Source organism: Tribolium madens, unplaced genomic scaffold, assembly GCF_015345945.1.
Source record: "Tribolium madens isolate multiple individuals breed KSU strain unplaced genomic scaffold, Tmad_KSU_1.1 Scaffold_3;HRSCAF=73;Tcas5.2_LG2, whole genome shotgun sequence".
In the NCBI taxonomy this organism is placed as follows: Eukaryota; Metazoa; Arthropoda; class Insecta; order Coleoptera; family Tenebrionidae; genus Tribolium; species Tribolium madens.
In genome coordinates this window covers 11,059,617-11,080,157 of record NW_025401006.1, presented here as the reverse complement: position 1 = coordinate 11,080,157, position 20,541 = coordinate 11,059,617, and the positions used below count along the sequence as shown (strand labels likewise).

At 32.5% G+C, this 20,541-nt stretch overlaps 6 protein-coding genes across 10 annotated transcripts in view; 2 read left to right on the top strand and 4 right to left on the bottom strand.

The window, feature by feature from the left end:
- Window positions 1-3,346, top strand: part of LOC123007966 (cytochrome P450 4g15-like) — a 7,601-nt gene extending 4,255 nt beyond the window's left edge. Inside the window, exons 1-9 of one of the 2 annotated variants that reach the window (XM_044403511.1) lie at window positions 106-460; window positions 1,568-1,674; window positions 1,723-1,999; window positions 2,043-2,236; window positions 2,283-2,459; window positions 2,506-2,574; window positions 2,619-2,784; window positions 2,831-3,010; window positions 3,056-3,346. In XM_044403511.1, the coding sequence (XP_044259446.1) occupies window positions 286-460; window positions 1,568-1,674; window positions 1,723-1,999; window positions 2,043-2,236; window positions 2,283-2,459; window positions 2,506-2,574; window positions 2,619-2,784; window positions 2,831-3,010; window positions 3,056-3,219 (1,509 nt within the window). In that variant the 5' untranslated portion in view covers window positions 106-285 and the 3' untranslated portion in view covers window positions 3,220-3,346. Of the gene's footprint in view, window positions 1-105; window positions 461-1,567; window positions 1,675-1,722; window positions 2,000-2,042; window positions 2,237-2,282; window positions 2,460-2,505; window positions 2,575-2,618; window positions 2,785-2,830; window positions 3,011-3,055 lie in introns of those variants that run through there. The other variant, XM_044403512.1, reaches the window with a different exon arrangement.
- LOC123007970 lies at window positions 3,200-4,679 on the bottom strand. The gene is made up of 5 exons (XM_044403520.1): window positions 4,604-4,679; window positions 4,432-4,560; window positions 4,137-4,382; window positions 3,913-4,093; window positions 3,200-3,865 (listed from the first exon to the last, which is right to left on the bottom strand). Exons 1-5 carry the CDS (start codon window positions 4,630-4,632, stop codon window positions 3,227-3,229), a joined length of 1,224 nt encoding a protein of 407 aa, XP_044259455.1. The 5' UTR covers window positions 4,633-4,679; the 3' UTR covers window positions 3,200-3,226.
- Window positions 4,680-4,690: 11 nt separating this feature from the next.
- LOC123007961 (pendrin-like) lies at window positions 4,691-8,520 on the bottom strand. Of its 3 annotated transcripts, none has more exons than XM_044403504.1 (12): window positions 8,418-8,520; window positions 7,150-7,253; window positions 6,957-7,106; window positions 6,798-6,908; window positions 6,566-6,750; window positions 6,355-6,519; window positions 6,069-6,307; window positions 5,683-6,022; window positions 5,369-5,641; window positions 5,166-5,321; window positions 4,924-5,119; window positions 4,691-4,877 (listed from the first exon to the last, which is right to left on the bottom strand). In XM_044403504.1, exons 2-12 carry the CDS (start codon window positions 7,250-7,252, stop codon window positions 4,729-4,731), a joined length of 2,067 nt encoding a protein of 688 aa, XP_044259439.1. In that variant the 5' UTR covers window position 7,253; window positions 8,418-8,520; the 3' UTR covers window positions 4,691-4,728. The 3 variants fall into 3 exon arrangements, with proteins under 3 accessions (XP_044259439.1, XP_044259437.1, XP_044259438.1); XM_044403502.1 differs by lacking the exon at window positions 8,418-8,520 and adding an exon at window positions 7,301-7,512; XM_044403503.1 differs by lacking the exon at window positions 8,418-8,520 and adding an exon at window positions 7,370-7,512.
- A 1,015-nt stretch (window positions 8,521-9,535) lies between these two features.
- On the top strand, window positions 9,536-10,758 carry LOC123007595 (odorant receptor Or1-like). The gene is made up of 5 exons (XM_044402980.1): window positions 9,536-10,128; window positions 10,181-10,280; window positions 10,334-10,438; window positions 10,490-10,645; window positions 10,699-10,758. The coding sequence occupies exons 1-5, from the start codon at window positions 9,536-9,538 to the stop codon at window positions 10,756-10,758; spliced, it is 1,014 nt and encodes a 337-aa protein (XP_044258915.1).
- A 246-nt stretch (window positions 10,759-11,004) lies between these two features.
- LOC123007002 (protein toll-like) lies at window positions 11,005-14,765 on the bottom strand. Of its 2 annotated transcripts, none has more exons than XM_044401997.1 (6): window positions 14,624-14,765; window positions 14,360-14,431; window positions 12,931-14,304; window positions 12,299-12,877; window positions 12,091-12,252; window positions 11,005-12,038 (listed from the first exon to the last, which is right to left on the bottom strand). In XM_044401997.1, exons 3-6 carry the CDS (start codon window positions 14,299-14,301, stop codon window positions 11,172-11,174), a joined length of 2,979 nt encoding a protein of 992 aa, XP_044257932.1. In that variant the 5' UTR covers window positions 14,302-14,304; window positions 14,360-14,431; window positions 14,624-14,765; the 3' UTR covers window positions 11,005-11,171. The 2 variants fall into 2 exon arrangements, with proteins under 2 accessions (XP_044257932.1, XP_044257933.1); XM_044401998.1 differs by lacking the exon at window positions 14,624-14,765 and adding an exon at window positions 14,483-14,540.
- Window positions 14,766-14,925: 160 nt separating this feature from the next.
- On the bottom strand, window positions 14,926-20,433 carry LOC123007001 (protein toll-like). Its single transcript, XM_044401996.1, has 5 exons — window positions 20,138-20,433; window positions 16,938-18,422; window positions 16,272-16,889; window positions 16,064-16,225; window positions 14,926-16,016 (listed from the first exon to the last, which is right to left on the bottom strand). The coding sequence occupies exons 2-5, from the start codon at window positions 18,411-18,413 to the stop codon at window positions 15,141-15,143; spliced, it is 3,132 nt and encodes a 1,043-aa protein (XP_044257931.1). The 5' UTR covers window positions 18,414-18,422; window positions 20,138-20,433; the 3' UTR covers window positions 14,926-15,140.
- Window positions 20,434-20,541: the final 108 nt, after the last annotated feature.

Genomic DNA, 20,541 nt, shown 5'->3' with positions numbered 1-20,541 from the left:
AAAAATATCAAATTAACAACGGATATTTCGGTCAGGCCTGTGCAGGGCTACATGCTGAAAATCCGCAAAAGGGCTGAAATAAACTGAAAAAAAAATTGTGCTGGTTTTTATTGAACCCGGTAATGCGTTGAATTAAAACCAATCGGTGACGTGAAATAATAAGACTAAAAAGTCAATTCTCAAACGCAAAAAACTTAGAAAGTTATCAATACCTAGGTATTTAAAGTGTCGTTAAAAAGTACGGGGCAGTGCCTTTAAGCTCCTCGTTGTGTATTAAATCCAGCAATGAAACTAGTCGAACCTTCGTTGTTGTTTCTCATTTTTGTGATTTTCATTATTTGTCTTCTTGCGAAGTACCATTGGGACAGGCGGAAGTTGTATATTTTTGCAGCTAAGCTTGCGGGACCCAAGGCCTATCCTGTGGTGGGTAATGGGCATTTGTTTTGGTGCAAAAATGACGGTAAGTAAAATTTAATTATTAGGAAAATATTTAAATTTAGTATCTCATTAAATAGAGACGACAACCAGTTGTTGATAAAGTAGTATTAAAATAAAATATCAAGTAGAATTTTTTGCTTTAACTGTAATTCTGTTAAAAAAATACTTTTTTTCTTGAATTTGTTATTATTTTTCCTCCATGGAACACAGACCCCAACATTATTATTTAAAAAATGTTTAAAAATTAGCACACAAATTATACAGAACAAAAGACAGGAAGCTAAGAATTTTATTTGCTTCCAGCTTTCAGAAAAATAAAAATTGCTGAGTGACAACCTACTATGAAAATTCTCGTAGTGGTTTTCCATTTAAAAATATACTTAATAAATTTTGGCAGCTCAAAAACAAAATTTTTTAAAGATTTTATCTCCCAGGGAAGTAAAAATTTTATCTATATCTATCAAAATTACAATAAAAATAACTATTAGAGTGCTTTATTTATTATCCATCAGTTTTTTTTAAAGCTTGTAACCAAGTAATAGCAAAACTCGTTTAATAAAGTTAAAATTTTATTTTAAGTGGCAATAAAACATAAGTTGCTCTGTATATTATTCGAAAATCATTACTACTAGAATTAATCCAAATTTTGCTAAATATGTTTTAGTCCGTTAATATTTTATATTATTTTTTAATTTATTGTTAACTAAACGAACTATTTATGTAAGTAATTTAATTTAAAATGCTGAGTAAATGACCTAATAATCAATTTTTTTGCAATGAAAATTAGTATTAATTAACCATTTTTTAATAACAATAATAATGTATTAAAATTATAGAAAGCGTGTTGGGGTTAGCTCACTATCTCATTACACCTTTCTTAATTAAAACAAAAACACAATGAGTTACTTTTACTTCGGTTAAATAACCCGATTTTTGCTAATTTACTAAATTACCATTTTTTAACACTTGGATAATTGTTTTATGCAGGTGCTGCTTATTTATTACATAAATTATATAAATATAATTATATTAATTATAATTATATAATTATAATGAGTCAAGCATGTCGCAACAATTCTTTACTGCCAAGTTCAATAATAATGTGAAAGAAAAAACGTTTATTTTACAGAAGTTTTTACTAATATTCTCGCCGCTACGGCCCCCTTTCCGTCCCCAGTCCGGCTCTGGTTGGGCCCAAAATTGATGCTTTTTGTGAAAGATGCCAACCAACTCCAGGTACTTGACACAATCTTTCTTCAAAAATTAAAATAAATCCGGTTTTAGCTGATTTTGCAATCGACGAAAATCACAACAAAGTCGTTTGTTTACCGGTATCTTGAACCTTTTCTGGGGAAAGGACTTTTCACGTCCTCTGGCCCCAGACAGAAGAATCATCGCAAGTTGCTCCAACCCTTATTTTCACAAAAAATGATCGAAGGATACTGCCATTTGTTTCAAAAACATGCGAAAAAGTTTGTCGAGGATTTGAGAAAAAATGCAAATGGACCTGAATTTAACATTTCCACGGTCTTGCAATTTACGGCTTTTGAAGCTACGATGGGTACGAATTTTGCCTGCGGAACTTTTTTTACAGTTTGTTTCAGATTTATTGCTAGAAGATAAAAATACACATTCGTTTGATTACAATGAAATGCCCCCCTATATTAAGAAATTTTACGAAATTTTTTTTACTCGCGTTAGAACTTTTTGGTTACATATGGACTTATTTTTCAAACTAAGTTCTTACTATAGGGAACAGGCGAAATTGCAGAGCATGGCGACAACTGTTATAAATGAGGTAAATTGTGTAAAAATGGGGACAAAAATAAACAAGCAAGTTCTAGATTACGTCCACACATGTCCCAAAAATTATTGAAAAGATAAAAGCTGATAAAAAAATAGCCGATGCGGAGATGAGAGTTCCATCAATGTTGGAATCAATAACCGAAATGGTGATGGAGAATCCGGATTGTTTAACACCGCAAGATTGCACCGACCATTTGATGACTTTTATGGCAACAGTTGGTTTAAAAATTGTTATTACGACTTTTTATTTTTTATTTTTAGAGTCAAGATACCCAAAGTTCGRCTGTGGCTTTCACGTGCATGATGTTAGGAGCTTACCCTCACATTCAGGTAAATCTCAATTTTCCTTAACAGTTTGTTTAATTTTTTTTCAGGACCTTGTCGTTCAAGAATTGAGAGAAGTCATGGGCAAAAAAAACAGTCTTGAGCTAACTGAAGTTTCTCAACTCAAATATCTCGAAATGTGTCTCAAGGAAACCATGAGGCTGTTCCCTATAGGCCCTCTGATTTTCAGGGACACAACTGAAGACTTCCAATTCGGTAGAAAGTCAATTTTTGGGTTCCAAATTTCACGAAATGTTTCCAGATAAACTGGTGATTCCGGAAGGCGTGACTGTAATTCTGTCGATTTTTCACGCACACCGGAGCCCGGAACATTGGGAAAAACCCGATGAATTTTACCCGGAACATTTCGCACCGGAAGCGATGAGTAAAAGACATCCATATGCTTTTATCCCGTTTAGTGCAGGACCTCGCAGATGCATAGGTACAAAAAAATAATACAAACCAAAAAATTTAGTTTGTTTTTCAGCCCAACATTATTCCTACACTTACATGAAAATTTTACTTGCTACCATACTTCTTAATTACGAAATCGAGTGCCGATATAAGCCCCAAGATATTAAATTAATCATGGATATTTCAATCAGACCGCAAGAAGGATACATGATTAAATTAAAAAACAGGACAAACTGAAATTTATTTACAAAGTTAACAGTTTTTTATATTTAATATTAGGAGACTCTTTCACGCAGTTATTTATGTGTAGAGAACGGACTTTTGTAATGGTGGGATCTTTCAATAAATTATATTTATAATTTAATTTCGAACCACTTTTTGATTTGATTAAATCTTGTTTCGATTTTAGTTTTCCAATCACATTAACTAGGGATCTGTTAGCTCTGAATAGTTTTTCTCTGAGAAGAATTTTCGGAGTCAGATGAGTCTTTTTGTCACAAATTTTTGTATCACTGTGTTCATAAGAAATTTCTTCGTAGTCGGAATTTGGAGCATTTTCTTCTGTTTCTTCTTTAACTGATTGCAAGCACATTTCTGATTTCTGTGATTCCCTTGTGTTATAGATTGTATCAGTGATTGTACTTTCATCGTCTTCTTCTTCTGGTACTTGAATTTCCCGATCCACACGATTGTCACTTTGTGATAAAAAACTGGTTTGACAACCAAAATCGATTAATGTATTTTCCAAAAAATCTGATTCGTCACTTTCAACAATCGACGGCAATTTGCTGTTTAATATCACGAAACGTTCACATTTCTTCCTTTTAATCCTTTGCCAGTTCACAATTAAATAAAACAATAAGTAAAAATAAATCCTCTCGGCCTAAAATAAACAAGAGTTGGTTATTATCAAATTGAATTTGGACCAACTTTGTTAACAAATCCGGGTCTGTAAGGCCGAACAAACAAAGACGAGCTAAAATAAACAACAAGAGATGTAACACTCGTCTTATCGAGCTTATCACTGTATCGTCTGAGTGAAATCGTTCTGAAAAAATTCACCAGAGCGTAAATTAACGCAATGTGGGCCTGGGGGAGTCGATGAATTGCCCTGAAATTTTTGTTAATTTTTTTTTTTTAATTTTGACACAAACCAGGAAATTTCTAAATCTAACTGATAACTCGCTCTCATTTTGTGTTTTCGACACTGACCGGCCAAAAACTCCCAGTTAAATTTTCTCCCATTTGAGTATTTAGCAAACAAAGGTAACGGCAAAACACCCAAAAAGTGTCGAATTATCCAAAAAAAGGTCAAAGGGTGAATGGACTTCTCGTAGAGTTGGCCCGAAAGTAGGTTTTCTTTCAAGTTCAATCCTGTGTTTACAGGCTTTTCACGAATTCTACAATTCAAATTTTGCATTTAAGGGAACGATAATTCATACAACTGACTTGATAATGCGCGATAAGGGGAAAGGATTGTTATTTAGGGCAATTATTGTTTCATTAAACAGGTTTTTTAGTCTGGGGTGGATGCCACTTGGCGGGAATATGTCTTCCAAGGGTACCCCAAAAGCAAATCTAGAACAAAAATGAGCAAAAATTTAAAATCGTGAGAGGGCACCTTATGCAAAGTAAGTTTGAATCGTCCATTTCTGGAATTTTTAAGTCAGGTGCCAAATTTTGACACTTTAATTGACAAAAACTCGAATTCGGTTTTCAAATATTTATTTTTTTTTTAAAGCTTAATTACATTCGACTAATTGTAGAAATAGGGGAAGCACTCAGGGTAAATATTTCAGTGGCGCACTCCACGGCATCGTGAACTGTTGGAAACGTCCGAATTGAACTTTTATGGTTGATGAGACCACACTTGTGAATCATTTCATAAATTGGTTCTAAAATAAGAAATTTTTAACTGTTAAAAAAGCACATAAATTCTACCAGGGCAGGCGGCAATGTAAACAGGAATATCAATCTTCTGAAAACTTTCAGTAACAACCTGAAGCATTGAAGCCCCTGAAGGATCTAAATGACTCAAAGAGGAAAAATCTAAAATTAAACATTTCAGTTCACGATTGATTTTGCGTTGCAGTTTTGCAATTTTTTCATTCCGACTTTCAAATTCTTTAACATCGATCTGAAAATTAAATAAAGTTACTTGAAATTGAACAAATTTTAATTACTTCGTCCCCATATTTCGTCATTTTTTTCCGATATTCGAGCTCTTTTTGGGGATTTATCTCAACTAGGCGTAACAATTCACTCCTGAAAATATTTCTAGTTGCAAAATTAATCCCCCCACAGTACTGAAATATCTTGATTCCCGGAATTTCAACTGCCTGAAACYCGTTTTGAAAACTTGAGATTCATTTAGTGGAAAACTCACTCTTTTGTAACGATTTATGTTAATATAGAGATCAGTACTAGGGACTGATCCAAGTAAACAAGTGTAGGGCTTCAAACTAAGTACGAAAATTGTCGCTAGAGACATGACAACACCGGTCAAGAGCCCTATTTCAATACTGACAAAAACCACAGTCAGGAAAGTGGCCAACCAGACAAGGGCATCCATTTTGCTCATTTTCCAAAATCTAAACAACTGTTTAATTTGCCAAACCATTCCTTTGAGGGCCACTACGATAACACTCGCTAAAACACTCTAAAAACCAATCAAATCATTTCTAATTATTCACAAAGAACCTTCGGTAGTGGCTCAAAAAACGGTCCAATCCAGAGTAAAACAATCAGAAGGAGGAAACAGGAAACGAGTGATGCAATTTGGGTTTTTCCCCCAACCACTTGTTGAATCGTGGAGCGCGAAAGCGATGCTGTGAACGGCATACACGAGAAAAACGAACCGAAAATGTTGCCAACCCCTTGCGCTAAAAGTTCCTGATTTGCGTCCACTTCGTAATTGAGTTTTTGGGCGAAAATCAAAGCCATTGACAGTGTGATACTATACGAAACTATTGCTATAGTAAATCCGTCAAGTAGTACTGAAGCTAGTAAAGACATTGGGGGCGTAGTTGGGGCCGGGAGGCTGCGAAAYTGTGTCAAAACCGGGGATTTTTGATTCGTCAACATACCCACTTGGGATTTCACCGACTACTTTAATCGAGTAGATCGCTTCAAGGTTGCAATATCGAGACACTAAAGTCCCTAGCACGATTGCTATCAGTTCGATTGGAATCGGAAATGAGGATTTTTTCGCCACGAGTGGCTTAACTACTTCGTTGTTCGCAATGAGAATAAATATTGTTACTAAAGAGATGACAACAGCCGCCGTGTTTGTTTCCGAAATTTCATCAAAAACGCATTTTAAAGTCTGAAAATGTTTGCTGAAAACTTGTATTTGATTCTTGATTTGCTCACATTTGTGAAAACAAAAAGTCCCTTCTGTTTCGGTATTTTTAATCCTAATAAATCCTTGATTTGTGAGGCAATCACTTGAAAAGCGGCTCCCGTCGTGAAACCGCTAACCAAAGTCTCCGAAAGCAAATTACTAACAATTCCCAATCTCAGCACATACATTGCTAGCTGAAAATTCCTGAAATATTTTCATCCTTCATTGAATTTCGCTTACCTGAAACAAGGCTACAGTGAATGTGACTGCTGTCGCCACTTCTATGGGAGAATAGCGGTCATGGACCGATTCAATGACCGGATTTTCGCTCGTGGTATTGATTTCTGAACTTTTCAGGAAATACGACGGATCACTGTGTTCTAACACGGCCTTTCCGGTCATTAAACAAACAACAGCAAAGGTTCCTGAAACAAAATTTGTGAAATTTTTACGGGAAAATTGGGGTTTTCACCCATGGAATTGTGACGCGAAGTCCCCAAAAAGAAGTAAATTAAGACGGGAAAAAAGGCCATGTAGATGCCCACAACAGGGGGGACGTTGCCTAAAAGGGCATACGCCATTCCTGCAATTTCGAATTAATTAAACTTAATTTAATTAATTAAGCCCGGACCTTGAGGGATGTGCATTATGGCAACGGTGAATCCTGATATAAAATCGGCCAATAAGTTTTTTCTCCATTTGTAGTGACTTAGCCATTCGAGGGCTGGGATTGTTTTTAAGACAATTCTCTTGAAGTTTGTGTCAAAATCCAGACTCAAACCTATATTAATGAGCGAGTGTTACATTCAATTTTTTCTACTCACATTTCTTTTTGTCTCTTTTACTGTAGTCGAAGTCTTTCCTGAGTTGGTCATGTTCGTAGATGGGCCTATCGATTTTGATTTGGCACCGAACTGCCTCGTCCATCCTTGAACCAAAATATAAATTTTTCAAAATTGTGACACCAACACTCACTTTTTTGTCATGTTTTGAATATTTAAAACGAACAGTAACAAACATTATCTGGAAGTAATTAATATTAACCTTAATTGCTTTCCTTATCGACGAATTTATACGCCAGGTGGGGAAATATATGCTTATTCAGGCGTTTCCGTAAAACTTTGAGCGCTTTTTTTCAACCTTCACCGGATTTCACAATTTATTCGTAATTGTGCATTATTGAAACGCACTCGTTGAACACTGAAGAGAATTATTTGCCCGTTTTGTGAGCCTTGTCAAGATAAGTCGCCTAATTTACAACTGTTTGACTTATTGTAGACTGCGTATCCTGCAAGTCATTAAAATATTTGAAGAGCAATTAAGAGAATTTTTGCCAAAAAATTGTCAACATATTTGCATTAAAACATAAAACCCATTCCTGTTACAATAAATAATAATTTGATTTTCGCTTTTTACCCGATTCTCCTTGATTCAATTAACAAAAGAAACTTATTTTCGTGCTTGAAACTAAATTGGCTAGAAAGGCATTTTTAATTTGTTGACATTACAAAATTAATCATTTTTTGTATACGCTCCCAAAAACAGCTATTTTAGAGACTCATTTGAGTCCCTAAAATGAGTCTTTTCCGGACTCAATAAAATAGTACAAAAAAAATGGTTATTTTAGGTACTCAATCTCCAAAAACAGTTTTTCCGGACTGAAAAATACATTTCATATTAATCAAGATTAATTAAAATATTTCACTTTTTTTTTAATTTTAATACCCAGAAACGCTCAGGACGTGTTTTATATAAAACCAAGACATTGTAACAAAATACTTAAAATAATCTTTTTTTTTCTTAAGTGTTTGCTTCTATACTCGTATTAGGGCCAAAAATCCTCATATATATAAAAGGTTTTTGCCAATGATAACTAACTGAAGAACTAAATACATTCATACTTTTAAAGGGTATAATACATGTATAATTATTATGTGTTTATTATTATTATGTATGAATGTATGTATTTAGTTATAAAGAATTTTGAAGACGTGAAGATATGACTGTCATGAAGCGTTAAACTTGAATTCGGAGTTTTTTTTCCTAGATTTTTATAATTTACAATGTTTCTAGCAATGTAAAAAAATCTTACCATCATTTGTTGGTATTGTAATGCTTTCTTATTTATTATTTAAAACTGGGCGCCACCAACTTTTTCCTAAAAATTGGAAAAGAACTGTTTGAAGATGTTATCCAGGTCTACACTACACAAGAGTGCCTTTCCGACTAGCTTTTTTATACAGTGGAGGGGAATGGGGAGGTTGGATTTAATTAAACACATGTGATTAAAAAGAGAAATTTATTTAGTAACAGTAACAAAAGATAAAACAAGTCATTTTATAAACAAACTCTAACTTGGACCTAGTGAATCTTAGCCCTTGGAGAAGAGGTCCTCCGCGGCCTGTGCTCCTTTATATACCCTTTTAAAGTCAGCATTTCTATAGTAACAAAACACTTTGTTTATATTTTTTTAATGATTTATCTCAGCGCATCTCTCATTGGTTTATTTCTAGCGGTTCTTTTTTAAATGAAACACAAACACAACATATTATTTATTCAAGGAATTCTTACACAATTTAATTAATTAAGTGTTTGGAAAATAAACTACACATATTTCTAATACCAAACAAATACTAAATCCAAGATTTTATTACAGTATAGACCAATTGGATTTATTTGTAAAACTAATTTTGTAATTATTGTTTGTATAGCACTGCCTACTTCTGTTTTAGTAATAAGGCATCTACTATATGATTAAATCTTTGGAAAAATAATTAAATCTTTTTTAAACAAGTAGCAGCTCTAAGAGGCATTTAAAGACTTAAATAAGTAACAATCACAAACGAAGAAACAACCCTTACTATATTAATATTTAACAAACTAGATAAGAGATATTTGATTATTATTTAATTAATAATAATCAGTCGGGCACTACTAATTATAAATGTCGATAAATATATAATCCAAGAATTTAAATTCATGGCAGTTTCACTTAAGATTTTGAAACTGACTGGCAATATGATTGTCACAATTAACGTAAATGAAAACAGTTTTTAACTTATAATAAATTGACTTTGCAAATTTTAGGATTTCGACTTAAGAACGACGTTTAATATTGAAAGAAAAATTCTTTCATTTCCGGGTTATTATCCGAAAGGAAACATTGAACAAAATAGTGTTTTTACCATGGTCATTTCAGTAGCAACTACAATGATTTCCCTTGGTCAGTTATTCTCAATGATAATGCAAATTTTTGTAGCCAGACATGATTTATCCAAATTATCCGAAACTTTGCTTTATTTTACGACTCATGTTACATACATGTGCAAATTGGCAAACTTTGGATATCATAGATCCAAAATTCTACACATCGAAAATTTACTAACACGTTCACAATTTTATGGTTTTGCAAACACTCAATTAAAAAAAGTACAACAAAGAGTTGCTTCTACAAAAATGGTTGGGAAAACGTTCCAAATATTRTGTGGTGTGTGTGTGTTTGCATGGGGCTTGGTGCCATATTTCGACCATACCAAAGCTCATTCTTTACCATTGCCGGGATGGTTACCTTATGATACAAYCAAATATTATTATCCGACTTTTGTGTTTCAAATGGTCGCTTTGTTTATCACTGCTTGTCTCAATTCAACGATTGATATCTTGACTTGGATGCTGGTGACGCTAGCTTCGGCACAGTTTGAYATTTTGAAAGAAAATTTAAAAAATATTGACTACAAATGTGAATTGCTGACAATTGAATTAGAGTTTAAAACGTGTGTRAAGCACCACAAAGAAATCGTAAAGTATGCATTTGTTGGTCTTAAATTCAACTCTAGTRAAATCACAAATTTTCAGCTTTGTCCATAAGATTGAACACACATTTTCCAAAGGCATCCTTTTACAGTTTTTCGCCAGTGTGATTGTTATTTGTTTCACAGGATTTTCTATTATGATTGTAAGCCAACTCATCAGAGAAAAATAATATTTCAAAATTGATTCAAATTTTAGGTGCCACTATTTAGTATGCAATTCGGTTATTTGCTATTTTATTTCTTATGTATGATGACACAAGTTGGAATGTATTGCTGGTACGGTCACGACGTCATGACAACAGTTAAGATAACACACTGGCTAAGTATAGTGTCTGAAAAATTGCATTTTTAGAGTAACGAAATTGGGCAATATTTCCATATGTCTAATTGGTACGAATCTGATATAAGAGTGAGACCAGATTTGATGGTTTTTTTGGAAAGAATTAAAAAGCCTGTAACTTTGACTGCTGGAGGTTTTATAACTTTATCTTTGACAACTCTAGTTCGCGTAAAATAGAAAAAAAAAGGTAATAATGTATTTTTATCTTAATATTTTTTTAGATTCTGAGATCATCTTACTCGTATTTCGCTGTACTTCAACATTTATACAACAATTCTTAGGAATAACTAGTGTGATAGAAATGTTTGCTTTTTAATTTTTTTAAATTTTATTTAACATTTTTAAAAGTTAGAAACTGTTAAATGTTAAAATTTTAAAATTTACAACATTATAGCTTTATGTAGAATTTCACATCTAAATATCGTAAAAGCAAGTGTAAAATACGGATTTACACAAAATATATTTGAGTTTATGTTTTATTGGAATGGATGTCTGATGGGTATTAAAAATTAACAGTAGGTATTAAAAATGGCTATTTATTTATGAAAAGTATAACACTAGAGTAAGTAACGTATCAATTGCATAGAATTTTTGTATTTATACATTTTTAAAACTAGGTAAAGGTTTAAATAAACATAAAAAAATTCGATAATCTTTCTTAATAAACTTGTGCACAAAATCACAGTTTAAAAAATCAGTTGAGCCTTAGCAACCCTGCTTCAGTAGATGGAGTATCCATTTTTTGACTAGATACAAAATTGAGTGGATGTTTTAACATATTTGGATCTCGTGCAAGAACTGGTGAAATACTCCCCGGACAATTTATCACCGGCGCAACTAACTTAAAGTTTTTGTCAATACAATTCATAATATTTGCAATTTTTTGATTATTTGCACCATTTTTTCTTGAATGTGGCAAAGCATATTTCAACTTCTTCCAAAAGTACGGATCGCCCCACTTCACATAAGTGTTTGTTTTTAAGTACGTTTTGAGTTCATCATCTAAAGAATCCACATCGACATCTCCGTACAAAACAATAATAACCCGAGCACGTCCTTCCGTCATTGCTTGAGTGTGAGCAGTCCGAAACTCCATTTTTCCCCAAACACTTTCAAGGAAGTTCGGCGAAAGCACCACTAATGTCCGACGCGATTCGAGCACCGAATTTGTCACTTGTGTTGTAATAAATTCTCCAGGGATCCAATTACGATAGTGAAGACAGAGTTTGTAAGGTTGAGGACCACCTTCAAGAACCGGAAGAAGGTTTTCAGTGACGAAATCTTCATCTTTGTGYGAGTAGCTGATGAAAGCATCGTAGATTTTGTCCTTRTCAASYTCCTCCTCTGTGAYCCACCACAAACACRAATTGTGAGCAAAGAGCCAGATTTTTAATTCCTGTTGGTATCGGTAATAAAAGGCAAAAATGAAGGCTATGAAGAAGAGCACTGCCACGACTGTGAGGGCGAGATAAACGACTTGCCATTCGTCACAAAGGTCAGTCTGGTTTAACTCAATCAAACGGTTTGTACTGTTGAAACAATAAATGTGTCTTGCGTCCAACTACAAAAAAATAATAAAACACAATTTTCACAATTCTAGTCGCAAAGCATACAATTTTTGAGTTATGTCGAAGAAAATTAGTCAAATTTGCAGTCTCACAATCACATTTCCAAGGATTATGATTAAGAGTCAAGTTTACTAACTTTGACGATTCTATCAAATTCAAAATTTTAAAATCCAATTGTCGTATCTGGTTATTATGTAATTGTAACACCTGAAAGCTAATATTTAGTAATGATGATAATTACAAAACACACTACCTTGAGTTTTGGTGGTAACCAAGAAATAGTTTCAATTTTGTTATGCGAAAGATAAAGTMGTGTCACATTTTCGTAATTTGGTAATTTGCTGTCAGGMCACGAAGTAAGATGATTTCCTTCAAGATGCATTTCAGTCTGATTAAAYCCAAGCGAGGAWATTTTACTAAAGTCGATTTCAGGAAAAATTGTTAAATTCTTAAAAGAACAATTTACAACAAGAGTGTGGTCRTATGGTCTCCAGTTATAGGAACATTTTTCCGAAATATTTTCTCGAAGACATGTTAAATTCGAGGGTGATAACATCCTGATTTGCACATTTTTTAGTTCTGGTGGATTGAAACAAGTTAAATTTTTTATAGAAATATCAAAYAGTTTTGAGTGATTCTTAAATCTTTCAGTGGCTAAAAATTGTAAAAAGTCGTAAATCTCACAATTACAYATTATGGGATTTTTTTCTAATAAAATGGTGGTTTTATTGACACTACTATTTATATTGTCTAATTTGTCAAAACTAATTTTGGTTACATTGTTATATCGGAGGTTGACTTCCAAAGTTGTTAAAGCTCGTAAGTTGGTCATCTGGAATTTATTTAATTTCATGAATATGAAGATTAAAAAAAAAAACAACTTACCATTATTTCTTTTATAAAATTATGGCTTAAATCCAATTTTTTCAGTTTGGGCAAATTATATAATACTACTACATCTGTAATTCTAGAGATGTTATTAAAACTTAAATCAATACGTTGCAAATTTCGAGTATCTTCAAATATATTTCCTTTAGAAAGTCGATTGTGTGACAATACTATTTCCCTTAAATTGCTCTTATCGTTGAAAGCTCCATACTGAATTGTCTTGATTTGATTTTTTCTAAGATTGATTTTCTTCAATCGCCACCCTCTCAATAAATCCTTCTCAATCACACTTATGTAATTATGTTCAAGTTCCAGCTCCTCCAAATTAAGCCCTYTAAACGCATTTTTGTCCAGGTGAGTRAAATTATTTTTGTTCAATTTCAAGGTTCTTATATTGACTGCATTTTGAAATACGTGTTCCGGTAAATGATTCAAGTTACAAAAACTTAAATCCACTATTTCTAACGACGACAAAYTAGCGAATAAGTAATCCGGTATTGTAATATYTGGATTGAATGCTAGTAAAACAATTTTCAGATTTTTATTATTTCGGAAAAGATTCGATGGAATTTTAGAYAAATAGTTTTGCTGTAAATTCAGATCAGTGAGTTGAGTTAAACATTCAAAAGCGTTTTCGGTAATTATTTCAATAAGATTATTAGTTAATTCCAGTGATTCCAAACTTATTAATCCATTGAATGTGTCTTGATTTAGTTTTGTCAAGTTATTAGATATCATATGCAAGATTCTAAGTTTGTTCAAGTTTTTGAACAAATGTTTTGGTACGTCCACCATWTGATTCATTGACAAATATAATCTTTGCAGTAGTGGAGTGTTTTTGAAGAAATTTTTGTCCAATTTCAAATTTTTATTATTTTCGATTTCGAGGTAATCCAAATTTGGAGTATTATCAAGCAATTTTTCATCAMTACTTTGAAATGTTACTCTTCTCAGTCTCAGACTTGTCAAACTTTGAAAACCCTCAAAATGTGTTTTGGTCAAGGTAACATTTACCACACTACTTAACTTAAACTCTTTGATTTGTTCTTTTAAGAAATGATTCGCAATTGACTTAAAATTCTTCGCCACAGGACACGAATTTAAATAGATGCTATTTACTCCCTCTAAACTAACATTCGGTAGCCAATCAAAACGAAACGTTTCCATTTTGTAACAATCAATTTCTATTCTTTTACTTTTAATTAGTTTGATAACAAACCCTTCGTCAGTCCAAAACGAAAAATTTGTTGGACATTGAATTTCAAAAGGTGGACCTGTGAAATTTCGACAGTTCCATTCTAACAAACTTGATACAAAATCGGGTACGATTAGTGAGAAGCAAGCAAGAAGTGCCAGAAAACATTGCATGATCTAAAAAATTCAAATGATTAAAAAACTGAGCATAAAATACTTACTTGTTACTTACAAAATCAGTAATGAACACAATAGTGAGTAAATTAATTTAATGGATTTTTTTGCGAAAAATACATATTGTTATCTGAAACCAAAACAAAAATAGCTAGTTAGTCACATTAATTACTTTATTTACCTAAAGTTGCATTGAAATTTAATTTCTAGTGTTATCTTATCTTAAAAAAACGTCATGTCAACATAAATACAAAATTCGCTATAATTTTATAACGCTTTATCACAAATTAAATTTAGTTGAAATAAAAAAAGATTCATTTACTTTTCAAGCATTTGCAAAATTTTTAATCCAAATACACTTATCACCGGTATTTGTCACTGCTTTATCACAGCCATTTTGCTCTTATCTGTATCACAACCGCACATTATAGTTACTGTGCCTATTAYAACACACTTGAATGCGTATGCAAACTTGTCTCAAATGAGAATTTATAATTTTAGTGTTAATAATTCATTTATTCCTTCTTAGAAAAATAAATTGTGAAAATTTGTTATTCTAGATACGGTGGTTCTTGGAATGCACGTCTGAGATGGGTTCAAGGTTGGGTTAATCAAAATAACTGATGTACGAAAACGGCTATATTTTTAAAGAGTACAACAATAAAAATTTATAAAATATATCATAATTCTAACATATTATTTGCATTTAACAGTACGAAGTGTTAATGACAATTAAAAAATTCCAATAATGGAAAAACATAATTTGTACGTATTTTACATACAAAATTTTGGCACCTTATCTTAATAAATTTGTACAGCATAATAACAAAATCACAGTCTTAAAGACCAGTCGATACCAGCAATGTCCCTGCTTCAGCAGGTGGAGTATCTATTTCTTGACTAGATACAAAATTGAGTGGATGTTTTAACATATTTGGATCTAGTGCAAGAACTGGTGGAGTAGTACCCGGACTATTCGTAACCGGTGCAACTAACTTAAATTTATCGTCAATACAATTCATAACATTTGCAATTTTTTGATTATTTGCACCATTTCTTCTTGAATGTGGCAAAGCATATTTCACCTTATTCCAAAAGTGGGGATCGCCCCACTTCACATAAGTGTTTGTTTTTAAGTACGTTTTRAGTTCATCATCTAAAGAATCCACATCGACATCTCCGTACAAAACAATAATAACCCGARCACGTCCTTCCGTCATTGCTTGAGTGTGAGCAGTCCGAAACTCCATTTTTCCCCAAACACTTTCAAGGAAGTTCGGCGAAAGCACCACTAATGTCCGACGCGATTCGAGCACCGAATTTGTCACTTGTGTTGTAATAAATTCTCCAGGGATCCAATTACGATAGTGAAGACAGAGTTTGTAAGGTTGAGGACCACCTTCAAGAACCGGAAGAAGGTTTTCAGTGACGAAATCTTCATCTTTGTGCGAGTAGCTGATGAAAGCATCGTAGATTTTGTCCTTGTCAAGCTCCTCCTCTGTGACCCACCACAAACACAAATTGTGAGCAAAGAGCCAGACTTTTATCTCCTGCTGGTAGCGGTAATAGAGTGCAAAAGCAAAGGCAATAAAGAAGAGCACTGTCAGGACTATGAAGGCGAGATAGACGACTTGCCACTCGTCACAAAGGTCAGTCCGGTTTAACTCAATTAAACGGTTTGTGCTGTTGAAACAATAAATGTGTCTTGCATCCACCTACAAAAATCATTTAAACACTTTACATTTTTAACCCCAAAACATACAATTTTGGTATTTTGGCGTAGAAAATTGGTAAAATTTGCTGCGTTGCAATCGCACTTCCATGGATTATTAAACAAAGTCAAATTGTGCAAATGTGACTCATTCAATGTGCTTAAAASTTTGGAGTTGATATAACTGATTCGGTTATTATCCAATTTCAAAACCTGCAACCCAATTATAACACTCATAAAGATACAGAAAGATATTTACCCTTAGTTTTGGTGGCATCCACGAAATCGTTTCAATTTCATTAGACGAAAGATAAAGCTCCGTTATATTGTCATAATCAGTCAAATTATTATCAGGTCCAGTATTTAAAAAGTTACCCTCGAGATGCATTTCAGTTTGATCAAATTCAATCGTTGCAAACTCACTCAAATTTACTTGAGGATATCGAGTCAAATTTTTATTCGCGCAATATATTATCATAGATCGATCATAGGGTCTTTGACTACACAAACACTCCTCCGGACATCCTTTTACAACTGGACAAATGAGCAGTTTTATTGGCAATGACTCAATCGAAAAGTTTTCAAGTGGCGGTGGACTTGCACATTTTAATTCTTCCATTTTCAAATCAAACATTACTTTAATTTCCGGCCTAAGCTCATTTGTGATATATCTCACTAAATCAAAATTGTAACAGTCACAATTTAAAGGATTATGATTCAAATCGATGACAGAATACGACGGATCAGGATTAGATAAAGCATCTCGGRGTTTTGTAYTTGTAATAATCATTTCGAGGTAATTGAAATCAACCGTTCTTATATCATTGTGGTCCAGCTTGATAATTAGCTTTTTAGCCAAAGGCTGAAGATCTTTCAACTAAAATCACACAGTTATACATGATTAAGAAATAAGAGAAATACTCACGTGTATTATTTGTATGCGGTTGTAACTCAAATCCAAAGAYTTTAAATTGACTTTGTTGTACATCGTGACCACGTCTTCGATTCGTCTAATTAAGTTGTGACTTAARTCAATAGTTTCAGCGTTGTGGACATTTTCCAAAAGGCACGTTTGTGAACTGTACTCTTCCGAAATATTATTATGGGACAAATCAATCGTTTTTAAATTGTTGTTATTGTAAAATGAACGGTTATTAATCTTAGTAATGTGATTGTTTCGCAAATTAATCTTCTCCAAACTTATCAAATCTTCGAATGTTTGTTTTTTAATTTCCATGATTTGATTATCTTCAAGCGACAAAACTTTGAGTCGTTCAAGTGACTTAAAAACGTTGTTAATTGTCTCAATATTGTTTTGGTTCAAATAAATCTCTTCCAAATTTTTCAGTCCTTGAAAAAGTCCCTCCGATATAAACTTCAATCTGTTTTGACTCAATTTAATTGTTTTCAAGTTTAGAGAATTCTTGAAAATATCGGAAGAAATGTCTTCCAATTTACAATCGCTCAAATCAACTTCTTCAAGTAAGGAGATGTTCGAAAACAGGTAATTCGGAAGCCTTATGCCTTCATTCATTTTCATTATAACTAATTTTAATTCTTGATTATGGCTAAAGAGATCCCCAGGTACTGATTGCAATTTATTCATTGATAAATTAATTCGTACTAAATTGTTTAAATTTTTTAAAGCATTTTCAGAGATTCTTTCAATTTTGTTTGCACTTAACTCCAGCGATTTTATATTTTTCAAACCGTTAAAAGTTAAATCATCAATTTGTTGAATTTTGTTACCCCAGACATGTAACAGCTCCAAGTTTTCAAGATTTTGAAATAAATTTTGAGGAAGGTAATTCAAGTCGTTTTGAGAAATATCCAAAGACTTTAATAGCGGTGTACTTTTAAACAAATTTGTCTTAAGTTTGAGTTTATTCACTTGCAATTCGAGTGATCTCAATTTTGGAGTATTTGCAAAAATATCCTCTTCGACTTCTATTAATCCGTTATTCTCCAATGATAAACTTTCAAGATCTTCAAGTCCCTCAAAATAGTCTTTAGATAAAGTCGTATTGGGCAATTCGTAATTTGAGTATTGCAAAATTTTGACTTCTTTAATCCCAAACCAGTCTAACACCTCTTTGAAGTTTCTGGGAGGTAATGGACAAAATCTCATTCGAAATTTTTCAACTCTCTCAATGGTGACATTAGGAAGTAAAGTGATTTTAAATTCCGTCATACTGAGAGAACAATCGATTAAAATCTCCTTCTCCCCTTTTACATGAATGACGTAATCTGGAGTATTCCCATCTTCGAAACTGGAGGGGCATTGAAATTCGAATTCTGCCCCTGGAAGACACAGACATTTTTTATCTTCGCGGTTGCATTTGAGACTTGTTGATGGTTTTAGATAGATGAGTAAAAGAAGGATTGGCCACACATTTTTCATGTTTATAGTCTGGAAGAGAAAAGAAAGTTATTGTTTGYAAATTGTGTGATGCTAGTCACGTGTCGTGAAGAAAATGATGTAAAGATTACGGCGCTTGTGTTTGAAGAATACCAAACAAAACTTTAGCCTTGATTATTATTTCGGACTGTTTGTTGCTTTATAATCTTCAAAGCAAAAAATATTATTAATAGAATCGTGAACATTCAAGTCTTCCATAATTATAAGACGCTGCAAACGTGAAAGTAAAATTCCAAGTACACTAAACGAGTTTGAAACGAGTTTTTAGTTAACATATTTAAATTATTGATTTTTGTGTCTACAAAACGGACAAATTTGCTCAAAAAATTCTAAAAATTAAAAAATAAAGTGTACAGTAAATTCGCTTTATTTCGGAAGTCGAGCAACTTTCTCGTTTTGGTCGACAAAATTTACCCATCATAAATCTAGTTAAGTCTGAAAATGTCATTTTAATTAATATTGAACTTTAACATTTTCTGGTAAATTCCTAATAAAAAGCCGAAATTTGCCTATAATTGTTGGCGCGTCCTATATCATCGTATGGAAGTCCCAGAATAATAAAACGAGTTTTGGAAAAAATAATAAACGCTTTTGTGTTTAGGTCATTAAGTTTATCAAACTCTATTGGTTTTTCCAATGTCATGTATTTATTATCTATAATCTCCAATTAATCAAAATAACATAAAAAGCCGACATATTAACAGGTATCTATGTACAGACACTGGCAGAAATTAATGAGTTTAAAAACTAACTTTATGTATCTTTTGCATGTTTTATAGAGCATCAGGTTAACATTTTTTGTCATTCACTGCAAATAATTAAATATTTCCCTTTATTACTCTAATGAAGTAGGTATGTGCACATTGCACAATTAGTTGCACTCGTTATTTTTCCTGAATCAATTTTGCATAGCATGGAAAAAACGTGTGAAAATAACTGAAGCACGACAAAGATTTATTTTTGATTATGGTTTTTATTACAGTCAAAAAATAAATAAAATACTRTTCAGTTTTGTAAACATTTCGTGACTATTTTTTTACAGATAAAGGTGATTCTTACCTTTTCGTAATAATCTCTGTTATTATTATTATTTTATTATTATTGACCTTGCAGCAGAATTAGAAATTTCCATCCATTACACTTATAAGTTACATCACAACTGTAAAGATGTGCATTAGGATTGTTTTTTACCAGAGTAAAATTATTATTAATATTATTAGTATTATTATTAATATTAAAATCGCTTTAGTGACCATGTAGTGGTATAATAATCAATACAATAAACTTATACCTACCTAGAATGATTATTTATTATTAAAAGAACAGTTTTTCATTAAAAACGAAGTAAATTAAAGAAAATAAAATGCCTGTGTGCATGAAGTCGWACTCAAGCCGATCACAAAATTGTTATTATGTATCACAAATTATAGAAATTTTTTGTTTATGAATTGTAAACAACATGCGAATTTGTAATTTCTGAACCGGAAACAAACGGAAAGCAGAAAAGTGAAATTTTGAAAAAATCCATTACTACTATGCACATTAAAAACATGATTTAATCTATTTTATTAAAAAAAATACTTTTTTATTAGGCAGCACTATGTATTTATTTACGTATTTGYATATAAAATTGAAATATTACACAAAAACCGCAAATTTCGTCCTTACTGTAACAAAATCAGTTCCGCTAAGTCAATTATACTCACTTGAAAGACATCAAAATGTCAAGCTGGTACTCTTCCAATAAACAACTCGATTTCACATAATCACATTTCTTAGAAATCAACAACACTCCATATTGCAAAAACCGTCAGTCTTATATCGATACTAAACTACTCACAATTATTAAAACTCTTTAATTTCACAAACTTTCAAAACAAATATGGTCATTATTTAAAAGCACTAAGAAAGCTGTCCAAAAAATTAAAATTTTATAAAACCACCTGCCTCCTACACTTGCTTAGTGGGAAAGCCAAACTAGTAGAAAACTGATGATGACATTTCCTACGACATGCTTGTGACGTTAAATAAAACCCCACCAAAAAACCGAGCAATTAGCTCGCAAGTCGAGTTTAGACGAATACTATAACCGGATCCGAGATCGGGTTAT

What these genes read in the sequence shown, in the direction of transcription:
- LOC123007970 (XM_044403520.1), bottom strand. Translation starts at nt 4,632, where the DNA reads ATGGACGATTCAAACTTACTTTGCATAAG. An exon ending in TTAGATTTAGAAATTTCCTG is followed by an intron (nt 4,094 to 4,136) that starts GTTTGTGTCAAA and finishes CAAAAATTTCAG; the next exon opens with GGCAATTCATCGACTCCCCC. An exon ending in GACCCGGATTTGTTAACAAA is followed by an intron (nt 3,866 to 3,912) that starts GTTGGTCCAAAT and finishes TGTTTATTTTAG; the next exon opens with GCCGAGAGGATTTATTTTTA.
- LOC123007961 (XM_044403502.1), bottom strand. An exon ending in CATAATGCACATCCCTCAAG is followed by an intron (nt 6,909 to 6,956) that starts GTCCGGGCTTAA and finishes TCGAAATTGCAG; the next exon opens with GAATGGCGTATGCCCTTTTA. An exon ending in GACTTTTTGTTTTCACAAAT is followed by an intron (nt 6,308 to 6,354) that starts GTGAGCAAATCA and finishes AAACATTTTCAG; the next exon opens with ACTTTAAAATGCGTTTTTGA.